The following is a 12,852-nucleotide window of genomic DNA, read 5'->3' on the forward strand; positions in this document are numbered from 1 at the left end:
TTATGATCAACTCTTTTCTTTTTACCTTTGATCTTGATAATTTGGCGCATCTGATATTGAAAGTGTAGAGGGATAATTCGAAAGGCACCTTCCACATCGGATTTAAATAAAACCACCTCTCCAAATTCTTTCTTCATCTGAATCAAATAAGGAATAAATGTTTTCAATGAATCATATGCAACTGGAATGTTATCTTTATCAATCAAGTCATTAGGTGAAGGACGTCCTGCGCTCATGTTCGAACATACACGCATTTTTACCGAATCTTTTTTAGACGTCATCAACAAAGGAATTACTTTCATTCCTGGAAGTAGAATTGTAAACTCTTCCGAATATCTACCTTTATCGACCTCTTCTTGACATTGATCATCTAACAGCTGTTGATGTTCTTCACAAGATATGTGGTTCGGTCCATCTATAATTTCTGATGACGGAATTGAAGAACTGGGCCAAAAACCTATTCGTAAACCTTTGAGGACCGACTTCACAAAAGGCTGATTCGGATGGTTGACCAGCAAAGTTTCCAATTTGTCTGCGTTAATTGGGGTTACGATCTTAAACAAATGTGGAAATTGTTTCAGAACCAAAATAGCGTCGGTATCCTCAGAAAGTGGAGGCGCGTCCGGAAAAGGTCGAGCATAAAGACTGGACTCGATCGCTGGAGAAGATCCCGGTTGGTTGACACCGTCCCATACATACCCTCGAAGGAACTTTTGAGAAATATTTTCATCAGGCAAACTCATTTTGGTGTCTTCCTTTACGTCGGTGGTCGTTCTGACAATATAATACAGTTGTCAGTAACTAAAAAAGACTAATCAATCCTTATTCAAAATTTTTTTTAGAAATACCAACCCTTCATCAGCATTGCAGGCATTAGAATCTTGAGATTCCTCTCCCTCATACATGATCACATCCTTTGTGATCTTGTCTGCAATTTTTGACGTTCTGAGAAAACATACTCATACGTCAGATAAAGTCTAGGGAAATTGAAGAAATTTCTAAGAAAAATTATGAGAATCAAACCGACACAAAGATGGATGCGGGGGCAGCTCTTCTTAAGTTTGCATTCTCCAAGATTATGTGCAAAACAGAACTGTTCATGTACTTTAAGACCTTCGGAATCCTCGACCTTGTGTATCCCCCGATGTTTGAAATTAGAGTTGTAATAATTCGGCGAATTATGAACTTTTGTCGGAGATCCTTGATTTTGAAAACTTTGTTTCGGACGTTGGGAAGAAGGCCGTTGAGATGTTTGAGTGTATGGTTGAGCACTCGTAGAAGCCATTGAAGAACTTCCTTGAAAATTGTCGTCGTATGCTTTCTGCATGTTCCTGGTTCTGATGGTCCCCAGGCTCTCGTGATTCCAGTCAGCAAACGATACATCTCTCCTGATAGCGAATTGGCTCCGTAGTGCTGCATCGTAGTTTGCCACACAAATCCAATCTGCTCTGATACCATCTTGCATGAATTCGTCTTTGATGTAATTAGCATATTTAAGAAAGAATTTATAACAGCTAGGAAAGGCTTCTTGGTATGTCTTTTGGAGGATATCGAAATAATAGAACCACTCTTGAGAATCAACCAGCTTACTAGTTGCTTTCTTGTTCTGCAATTCAATATCTTTATCTTTTCCGGCCACGATGAGATTAGTTGCCATGCCTTTCTTCTCAGCCATGAATTCCCATTTGACTCTTCTAAGATTGATATATTTCTCTTGAAGAAGTTCTTTTGAAAGATTAGATGGGAAATTAGCTGGTTTAACTCTGTCGTTGAATCCTTCAACGGCTTTTGATAAATTTGGAGCATATCCTCAAACTGCTTTTGCAAAGAGGATAGCACTTTCGGAACAGTTTTCCGTAGCAGTTGGACCAGTATCGATTCTTTCAACCCAGTCCCACGACTTCTGCATTTTCTTCTTCTTTGATTCTGATTCATCTTCTTCTTCATCATGCACTTCTTTATGACTTTTTTCAGACTGAATTCTTTGTTCAAAAGGAGAAAAAGATCTTTGGCGTTGAGAGCCATTTTGACGGTCCAGAAGGTCACGTGCTTTCTGGGCATTGTTAATTTGTTCTTGTGTAAGAATTTGAACTTGTTCACCGCCTCGATTGCTCCTGGCAGGAGATGATCGACGGCTGGACGGTAAATCTTTGGGAAAAGTCGGATTAGAAGAGAGATCAAAGACGTATACTGGATCTTCCTCAGACAACACAGGTCTAGTTGGTACAGGGCTGTTGTTTGTAAATATTGGCCGATTCTTTGCCCTGTCCATTTCAATAATGTCCGATGCATATCTGGACCATTGTTTATACCAGTTCTTTGCGGTATAAGGAACGATCTCTGCATAATTTGATCGCACCCAACCCATGGATTTGTTGGTTGAGCCACCTGCTGATTCATAAGCAGTTTTGAGGGCTTCCAACTTTTCGGTAACCACCCTAGCATGTTCGAAATTAAAGCTATCACCATCACTCATTGGGATTGATTAAGATAATGAGAAGTTTGAGAAATGTTCTATAAAAATTCTTTTAGGACGATTCTTTTTTGGATTTTTTGAGCGAAAAAACTTGTCTAAATCTTTCTTTCTCCACTATGTTCTTCTGCGAAAACTGGATAGGAACTAAAGAGAAAAGAAGTTGGACGGTTGTGAACACAATGGGTAAAATTCGGTGAGATGGTCAACAGCTCAAATGACATCATCTGTAGATGAAGAAGTAAGCAAAAAGGTATCCAATCCGTTAGCAATTACATATGTATTGAAAGCCCGAATTTATCCACATTCCCATCGGTTAATAACTTGTTACCAACAACTATAAATTTTCCTGACACCTATAGGGGTTCTCAAAGTTGGCCCGGTTTCAAGAAAACCCAGTTGACACTACAAAAAATATAATGTTTTCCGGGCAGAAAACGCAAATATTGATATACAAAAATATTGAGCGGTGAGGAGGAGGGCAAAAAATACAAAAAAATATGGCTGTTGTTCCTGGTGTTGAGAGCTTCAATCTGAGTATTTTTCTGTATTTTTAGAGTGCATATTGTTGAACGTACTAACAAAAACTCCATATTCATCAGATATACACCTGTAACAGATGCTGAAATTTGGTTCCTCAGATTGGAGAGGACAATTGGAAATCTACAAATGCTCATAAATTTTGCAATTGGCAAGGAAAACACTCGATTATTGGTTCATTAGAAAGCTGAACTCTGTCTCTAGATCTTTCATTGAGGTGATGGGGCTGTGTCCAGCTTTGCAAAGAATCTATGTGGCTTTGAAGAAGATATTTCAAAGTGACTATAGCTGCCTTGTGAGAGAAAATGAAGCCTTGAATCATTATTAAGACATTTAGAGAGAGACTGGGGCTTTCTAATGAGCCTAAAAGCGAGTCTTTTGAGCAAGAATTGCAAATTTTATGAGCATTTGTAGAACTAGAGAATATGCGGGCATGCCCGCAACAGGTGTCCGGGACTCCAAAATAACAATCTAATTCCTCAATTGAATTCAACACTGTTACCACATTCTCTATTATTTTTTAATAGACTACATTTGGGGCCTGGAGAGCTAATTCCTCTTGAATTCCTCTTGAATCAAGATTAACACCAAACGCAAAATCAATTGTTAATTGCAGTAAAGCTGAGCGATTAAGACTATACAGTGGATGATGAGTAATCATGAAGACGGAGCAAAAAAGGGCGGTATTTATAGAGCTAAGGACAGAGTTTGAACTAAAGGAGTGCGGAGGCTATTAACAAAAGCAAAAGCAAGCTATATGTAGAGAAGCATTGATGAGATAAGATTGAAAAGCACAAAAGAGGAGCGTAAGAAAAAAAAAGTCAGAGATAACCAAAGGGATCCGAATATGCGACAGCAAGGCAAGAGGAAATCAAAGAGAACAATATAGGAGGTGGTAAGAGACAGAAACGAAAGCGGGGGAAGAAGCGCGATAACAGTAGGAAAAGGAAAAGGGTGGAGGATACGGCATTGAAGGTAGAGCGGATAACAAAAGAAAAAGAAACAAAACGCACAGAAAATGCAAAAGCAGAGAGGATGCACATTAAAAGAACAGTAGAAAAAGAACAATGGAATTTCTGATAGCAGAAAAAAACAAAAAGGAGACAACACACAGAGTAAAAGATCGGGGCAAAAGCTGACAAGACTAAAAAAAGCGGCGATGGAACCCGACTAAGATTGGGACTAAAAGAAAATGGAAAAGCAGAGAAAAGAAAAGCAACAAATAGAAGGCCAATAACAAACGGGTCGGGATTGGAACGGAACATGGAACCGAACTCATGCGGGCCTGTTCTACGTTTTTATATATTAGATTCAAATTGTCCTCTCCAATCTGAGGAACTGAACTTCAGCATCTGTTACCGGTGTATATCTGATGAATATGGGGTTTCTTGTTAGTACATTCAACAATATGCACTCTAAAAATACAAAAAAATACTCAGATTGAAGCTCTCAACACCAGGAACAACAGCCATATTTTTTTGTATTTTTTGCCCTCCTCCTCACCGCTCAATATTTTTGTGTATCAATATTTGCGTTTTCTGCCCGGAAAACATTATATTCTTTGTAGTGTGACCCGGTTGCTTTTTGGCAGTAACCTTGTGTATCGAGTTGACATTTGTTGACAGATCACAGCCAAAAAGTCAACTGGGTCAACTGGGTTTTTACAAACCGGGCCTACTTTGAGAACCCCTTATGTCTCCCAATAGTTTAGGATTTTTTCTATTTCCCGCCGCCACCCTATGTCAGAGTAGGGTTTAGTTTCAGGCCTCTCACTTTCTCTTCGCAATATGTTGTACACAGAATAGGGGGCGGCTCCAGTGGAGACTGTCAGGCCGCGTATAACCACCCACATCATTCTCTTATTTCCGATAGTTCTCTCGCAGTTGCTTCCCCTCTGCCAAGTCCGATCCCGCCTTCGGCGGGAAAAATGCAACACAGCCTCAGGGCTATATAGTAGCAAACCGTCCCCAGCTAAACCCGTGCACTGATTCCACGCGGTTGCTGTGCATCCTTGTGAATTACAAAAATACAAGTTATGTATTAAGTTGTGAGTTGGACCCTCGTGAATCAAACATTTTCGTATGCAAAGTTTAAACTGAAAGGTTGGTCGCAGAAGTCTGAGTACAATACCGCATCATTTCTTTTTCTGCGTCACCTCGCCTCCACTAACTAGAGTATCATAACCTATCATAGCCTCATAGGGTGTGAGGGAGGTGAGTAATGCTTGATTTTTCAAGATCCCAGTTGACAAAGTTGATTGTTGACGTCATTCAGGACCGCATCTAGATTTTCTGATTACACGATCGGAAAACTGATCGACTGCTGATCGCAGCTCAGTCGATACTTGCAACATCATAACCAACTTCATCAGTGCTTCGGTCGCATTCATAATAAGACGACCACTCGAGATTCGTCACTATTTGGTCGACTGACCACAACAGGTATCTAACTCACTGACTGGTTCTGCAATCAGTTGATCGTAGGGCTGACACAAAACTTCATTAGTGCTCCATTTTCACAACAAAGGCTGTTAAATTGCTTCATAAAGGATACGGAAGTGAGTGCATAATTTGATCGTCTCGAGTTGTTGTCAGGTTTGTTGGTGGAATCGATCATGTTGTATGCGAATGATCCCTCTCTATCCAAGCCGTCAAGCTTGGCGACCTCGATGTATGGAAACTAACTTGTCACTCAAGCAAGCAATCACTCACAAGTTTCTTTTCCATCTCGTGGTGTGCAGTCTTGGGTGCTTTCGATTCGATTCTCCTACAGGGTACAACCTCGTCAGTGTCTGTATAGTGTTTCTTTCGATGACAGCTTGATCACAATCCTCAAACATGCTGTTACCGAGCAACTTGGGTTAATTTGGAGGTGCGACTTTGTTGCATAGTTCTGCTTTAGGATACCTCAGTATCCCACTACAGTCTCCTTTCTGTCAACGCATACAACATCAAGATGAGTTTCTTTCAGGGTTTAGAGACAAAATTTGACATGGATGGTCAGCCATCACTTTCTCAGACGTTCTCTCCTTAAAATCATCCTTGTCTCTCGCGATCTTCTCTTGATTCCCTTCACTCCACATAACTACAAGCTCTTGCTACATACATCATTTACCTCTCCATTCATCTTGTACTTTAACCTGACCCTCTGTTTGATTTTACTCGGTCATGGACATGGTTGGTTGCTTTGGCGGGTGTTCAGCGAAGATGGAGCGGATCGGAACTGGAATTAGAAACCTTTTTCATCCAAACTGTATGTCTCAGAAAATGATTCTTACTTGTTATATCTGGTATCGTTCATCCGCCAGCATCTGCTCATGCATCAATATTTAAATTCTCAGCTCGGCATGATGAGCCTCACGAACAAGCTCATGACAAGTTGCTTGAACAAATACGTGCCGGTCATCGCTTCGATAGTTTTGCTAAAGTTCGGGAAGAGAATCATGTCAAGTGGTCAGTCCTCACCAGCCCCTCATCTCCATATGCGCATATACGTGCATCATCGCATTCTCAGTCTCTTACTGACCTAGCTCTTAATTTTGATCACAAGGTATGTGGATGGTCATGACACATTTTATGCTGTTTCCGAGTTACTTGAATCAGCCACGCATGCTATATTCATCCAAGACTGGTGGTAAGTCAGAATGACTGAATTTACTTGTTAATCCTTTTTCGAGTCCCTTCAAGCGGTCACTGAAAAATAAAACCCCGTGCTTGGTCCTTACAAAAACAAAGGTTGACACCAGAGCTCTATCTGCGTAGACCGCCCGCATTAAATGAGCGCTGGAGGCTCGATCGGATCTTGAAGCGCAAGGCCGAGGCTGGTGTAAAGATCTATGTGATTGTCTATAAAGAAGTTGAACTCAACATGACAATGAAATCGTCCCACACCAAACATGCTCTCGAAGCCTTGCATCCCAACGTTGCATGTATGCGCCACCCTGATCACCTCGACGGTGAAGAGACTACCTTGTTTTGGTCTCATCATCAGAAAGTGATAGTGGTCGACAATACATGGGCTTGCATCGGTGGTCTCGATCTGTGTTTTGGTCGTTGGGATACTGCCTCACATTCTCTTGCGGACTGTCATATTTCTGACTTCACTGAGACCGTCTGGCCTGGTGAATACTTCAGCTTTCATTCTAATCTCCTATACCCACAAATCTTCATCATAAACAGGAATCCCTTATTGAAGTATATTTCCTCTTGATTTTTTAGGCCAGGACTACAATAATGCTCGTGTACAAGATTTCCAAAATGTTGAGGAATGGACCAGCAATCAAGAGAGTCGACTCGAGGTACCCCGCATGCCTTGGCATGACGTGAGCCTCACAATACTCTCACCGCACCTCTGACATTCATGTTTTTTGTGTTCTCGTGATTGACATAGCATTCTGGGAAACATTTGTCTGCAGACCCACATGATGTTAGAGGGACCCGCTGTGGCAGATGTATACCAACATTTTGTTGAAAGATGGAACTTCATCTATAATCTCAAGTATAGGAAAAAGCCCAACACTGACGGGCGCTACGGATTGCTGGGTTTCTCGGTTGAAATCGGAACCGGGTACCCAGACCAATCCGATCATCCAAACCACGAGCCTGTGACACGTCATCCAAATTATGAGGCATGGACTCGGGCAGGACGTCGATTTTTAGGTATGAATGTTCCTCAAGAGGCAAGATCATATCCTTCTGGCGGGTCTCAGATGGAGACAGGAAGAACGCCGTTTAAGGGGAACATGCGGGTTCAAGTCGTGCGTAGTTGTGGTGACTGGAGCAATGGAACAACAACCGAGGTAAGTGTAGCATGGGTGAAGCTCTGCAATTTGGTCAACCGCTGACAGTTTCTATCGGATCATTAGCATTCTATCATGAACGCATACATTCAGCTGATTGCAGAATCAGAGCGGTTCATCTACATGTATGTCATTGTCATCTTGATTTCATACCGTTTGAAAATCGATATAAGTCTGAACTGTTACTTGTCGCGCGATTCCCTAAATCAATAGAGAAAACCAATTGTGAGTGTTTGGTTTTTAGGCAGTAGTCCGACCTCTCCTATAAGATGATCGCTGAGGATTTTCCCTTTCAGTTTCATCACAACATGCGCTCCCGAAGGTCACATCAAGAATACGGTGGGGCTGGCACTCGCGAAGCGAATTGTGAAAGCTGCTCAAGCTGGTCAGAAGTTTAAAATAGTTGTCGCAGTTCCATGTATCCCGGGATTTGCTGGAAATTTGGATAATCCTTCGGATTCCAGTGGCACGTTAGCCATCATGGATTGGACGTATAAATCAATCTGCCGCGGCGAAAACTCTATCTTCAACTATGTTCAAAAAGCAGGCTTTGATGCGCGAGAATATATCTCCTTCTACAACTTGCGCAACTTTGATCGAATCAACAATGATCCTGCTACCCTGAAAGATATCGAATCGCGGACTGGGATCAGCTATTATATGACGCAAGCTGCTCTAGCTAGGATTTATCTAGGAGAAAATGCAAGCAAGGAAGAGCTAGAGAAAAATAAAGTGGTAAAATTCAAGCTTGCCCAAGAAGGTGAAGGTATCGATCCAATCCATAATGACATGAAAGCTTGCGGTGGAAAAACGATTGAGGTGAAGCTACCCGGTCTAAAGGAAGCTCACGATCAACTGAGAGCTTGGTCACAGGCCGCCCCAGGCTATGACCGACAGGTAGCTGATTCGGTAGTGACGCAAGATGTACCAGGAGGACTTGAGAGCCTTCCTTGGTTAGGAGACGAGGAATCAGAGAGAGCGGCATATGTTTCAGAGGAGTTGTACATACACAGTACGTACTTGCATTTATTTTATAGTCTCTCATGCTGTACCATCATTCTCTTTTGTCAGACTCAGTCCAGTAGCAGGTCAGCTCAAGCATCTGCTTTTGTGATTATGCTGATCAATCGCTATCTCCATCAGCCAAATTGATGATCGTAGACGATAAGAAAGTGATCATGGGGTCTGCAAACATCAACGACCGCAGCGTCAGTCTTTTCTTTGCTTTCATTGATCTATTTTTGGTTTATCGGGCGTAGACTAACAGGGAACGTCCGTTACAGATGCTGGGTGATCGTGATAGCGAAATCGCCTTAGTAGTTGAAGATCTAGAGACTCTTGACAGTCAAATGGATGGTGAATATGTAAGTGCGAAAAAGAGCATTGCTTGATGAAGAACTGCCAATGAGCTGATGACTGAAAGAGTTACCAGTGGCCAGCAGCGAGATTTGCAGCGACTCTCCGTCGGCGACTCTACAAAGAACATCTCGGGTTACTTCAACCATGCTCAAGTTTGCTTCAGCGTGACGATCCAACACGTTCTATGCTACCAGTCAATGTTCCTCAAGAAGACACCACTGATACTGAAGCTGATAATGCTGTTTGCGACCCGATGGGATATGAGCTGGAGTGTATGTGGACGAAGACGGCGCAAAGAAACACGCAGGCCTTTGGTCACGTATTCAGACCGGTTCCTGCGGCAGGGATTTTGACTTGGAAAGACTACAATGGTAACCGAATTCATCCTTTTCTTTTCATGCTAGTGAGACGATGAGACCAGCTTAATATTTGAAATAATACCCGGTTATGGAACTTGATGGAATACTGACTGATTCATACCACCCTATTCTTTTTCGTGCGATAGATTATGTTCCCAGCGGAAAAGGCGCCGCTAAAGTATGTCACGTAGTCAATGAAGCAGGAAATCTAGAAGATGTGAAGGTATAGCGTATTATACATTCATCTTACAGAGTTTCAAAGCTGATCGTTGGACTTGTTATGGATGATGTTTCAATATAGAATCGATTGAATCAGGTCAAAGGACATTTGGTAGAGATGCCATTAGACTTTTTGCAGAATGATAAGATGTATGAGGAGAGTGCCTCCGTAAGTACTAATCTTTATCACGGGTTTTTGAAATCATACCCTTCTTTGATGACCAATCTCTTATTCTTTTGCAACGAAAAACAGGTGAATCCATTGACCATGGCAATCTACACTTAACAAATGAAGGCTCGATTCCAGTTCTTTACTGAATAGAGAAATTTCAGAAGATCTGTGTCATCAATGATCATACAAACCGTGATGTAGGTCCAGAAGTTGAGCTTGGTGGAACTTTTGTAAGTTGGTAAGTGGAATAAAAATGTAAGCATAGATTACAGAGCTCTCAGAAACCGAGGCAGAGTAAATACGTGTAGATCGAATATTGTCTGGTCCCGTTTGGAATATGAATTGAATGTATGCGCTTTCTTAGAAATGGGGTGGTTTTGGAGTGGTTTTGTTCGATTTGTCTATTTCCATTTCATGTTTTTGTTTTCCTCTCTTGATGCGTATTATGTACTGAAATTGACAAAATGAGTCTCACCAAAATTATTTATAACCTTGTACAAGTTTTTCCGCAAGACTCAAACAAATTGGCACAGAGTTTTTGGCAAGCTTTGTAGGATGAACAGAGATGAACTGAGGATCAGCAATGATCAAAGCAGTCATTGTTATACAAACTCTTGCAGAACATAACTCCCTACATGCCTTTGCTGGTCAGATGTCTTGCCTGCAAATCACTCCTACACGTTGGATTTGGAATGGGATGGATGGCTGATCACAACCTGATTGGGTAGTCCGCCAAGGGTTCCAACTTGGCTAGAGACAGACACAAACTGAAATGTTCAAAGATCTCAAAAACCAATTGTACAGTAATCATGAGGCAACTATTGTAATACCATTTTGTCAAGTTTTGACATGCAAGGCTTCTGAAGCCTGACTTTGGACTGCTATCATCCTCACATGTGCCTATCAGTAATGGTCATGTGCTTCAAGCTTTTCCATTTCACAAAAACTGTGTGACTCAGGACAAAAGTAAGCTTAACTAAGCCCCTCTTCTGACATGGCCATGTCAGCTCTTGAAGAGGGCTTTATGACTGAAACCCAGGGTTTGGCCTAAGCACAGCAAAATTTTCTTCCAATATTGCTTGAAACCTCATTTTGAGGGCTCTAAACATTGTGCAGCCTCACAAACAATTGAACAGAGCTTGTGATAAGCCTTTTACACACACTTGTGCCGTTTCAAGCACCACTTTAATTCAGCAAAGTGGCACAGTTGAGCGGTTGAGCTGTTAAGTTCTTGTAAATCTGGGTCTAATCCAACCCAGGGCCTACAGGTGCACTTAAACCGTCTGAAATCACTTGATCTTGGAGTCCAATTTCCTTGAAATCCATAACTTTAGACATACAAAAAGTGGTCCAAGGAGACACAGAAGACTTTGAAGAAGCTCCTATCAATTTTTTGAAAGGTTTCATCATTTTCAATCCTAAGTGATCAATAAACCCAGAGGGATTGAACATCAGGTGACAAAAGAAGCAAAAGTATCATCAGAGGAATGCATTAATCATTCTTGACTGAGGGACTTTTGGATGTTTTGGTGGTCCTTTGAAACCACCAAACCCAGCAAGATTTCACATCAGTTTAGAGAAGCTTTTGAAAAACAAGAGGATCATCAGAGGAATTGTTGATTCTTGACTGAGGGACTTTTGGATGTCTTAATGGTCTTTGGATACCGTCAAACCCAGAGGGATTGAATACCAAGTTAAAAACTTTATGAGCAAAAGTATCATCAGAAGAATGTGTTCATCTATGACTGAGGGGCTTTTGGATGTCTTGGCAGTCTTTGTTTTAATTGACGTGAAGACTGTCAAACCCAAGAGGGATTGGACATTAGGTGAAAAAAGATTCTTTTGGTCAGAATTAATCTGTGTTGTTGGATTAAAATGCATGCATCCTCAGTCATCATGTCACTTGCTCTGTGGTCATCTTCCTTGGTTTGTCTTGTAGATAGGAGTGGAAATGTACAAAGTGTTTTGTATCAAGCATATATTCCGCTAAAAACAGATTTTTTTGGTGAATCTAGAATCTTTGTGACATTAATCTTAATCTGAATTTCTTTATTGCTTTTGAGTATTGTCTGCAAGAAAGAAGGTAGTGATGAGTATTCTCTTTGATTTTGCATGTCTCACACATTGGTGAGTCAGTAAGTTTCCTCTTAAAGAGATGTTCATTGTGTGGGCTGCAGCTTGCCCTTATTTGGAATATAGAAGCTATGCAACCTTTTTAATATCTTCTAGTCTTTTTGCAATGTGTTTAGGTTCAGTTGAGAAAGGAGCTTTCCCTGGTTTGAAAGGAAAGTTTTTAGCATTCAATTTGTCTTCCGCCTGGTGTTTTAAGCTACTCAGGCTAGTTGGTATCTCCATCACCTCTATTTGTTCCTCTGCTGTTTTGCCTGCTAGGTGGTCCGCTAATTCATTTAGCTCTATTCCTTCATGTCTGGGAGTCCAATGAAAAGGTATCTGAGTTGTTTTGGGCAGTCTTTTTAATTGAGTCCTAATTTTGATGAATAGATGTTGGCTTGTGATTGGTCTTTGAATGTCTTGACTTGGTTGAATTGCACTTTGATTATTGCTGAAGATTGCTAGGTCTTTTGGTGTATTTCTCTGTCTGTGAATTAGATTGTTAGCTAGTTAGGATGCAAGTAAGATACCCAGAAGTTCCATCTTGTTATTGGAAAAGTTGTCAGTGTATTCTACCGCTTGGGTCCAGCTAAATAGTTCATTGACCGCAGCAGCACCCCCTCCTTTGTTTTTAAAAGAGCATCTGTGAAGATAATTATGGCTCCTTGGTACTCTTATGAATTCAGTTGATCCGGTAACATTTTCAACACTTCTCCTTTTGATTTATCAGTATTCATGGTTACACCAAAGATTTTGGCCCATGGAGCTATTGAATGTAAAAAAATGTTTCAATTGTTTCCTTTGTTAGTGGTTTGAGATG

At 41.2% G+C, this 12,852-nt stretch overlaps 1 protein-coding gene across 1 annotated transcript; it reads left to right on the forward strand.

The window, feature by feature from the left end:
• Positions 1–5,108: 5,108 nt before the first annotated feature.
• Positions 5,109–10,408, forward strand: MELLADRAFT_47242 (uncharacterized protein; the record flags this gene model as incomplete). The annotated part of the gene is made up of 19 exons (XM_007406401.1): positions 5,109–5,226; positions 5,300–5,454; positions 5,519–5,570; positions 5,754–5,796; positions 5,904–6,011; positions 6,215–6,265; positions 6,354–6,465; positions 6,563–6,646; positions 6,748–7,133; positions 7,231–7,334; positions 7,428–7,811; positions 7,878–7,936; positions 8,093–8,823; positions 8,955–9,019; positions 9,095–9,175; positions 9,244–9,541; positions 9,676–9,752; positions 9,831–9,917; positions 10,002–10,408. 15 exons carry the CDS (start codon positions 5,969–5,971, stop codon positions 10,032–10,034), a joined length of 2,595 nt encoding a protein of 864 aa, XP_007406463.1.
• Between the last annotated feature and the right edge of the window lie 2,444 nt (positions 10,409–12,852).

This window comes from Melampsora larici-populina, assembly GCF_000204055.1.
Source record: "Melampsora larici-populina 98AG31 unplaced genomic scaffold MELLAscaffold_6, whole genome shotgun sequence".
Lineage (NCBI taxonomy): Eukaryota > Fungi > Basidiomycota > Pucciniomycetes > Pucciniales > Melampsoraceae > Melampsora > Melampsora laricis-populina.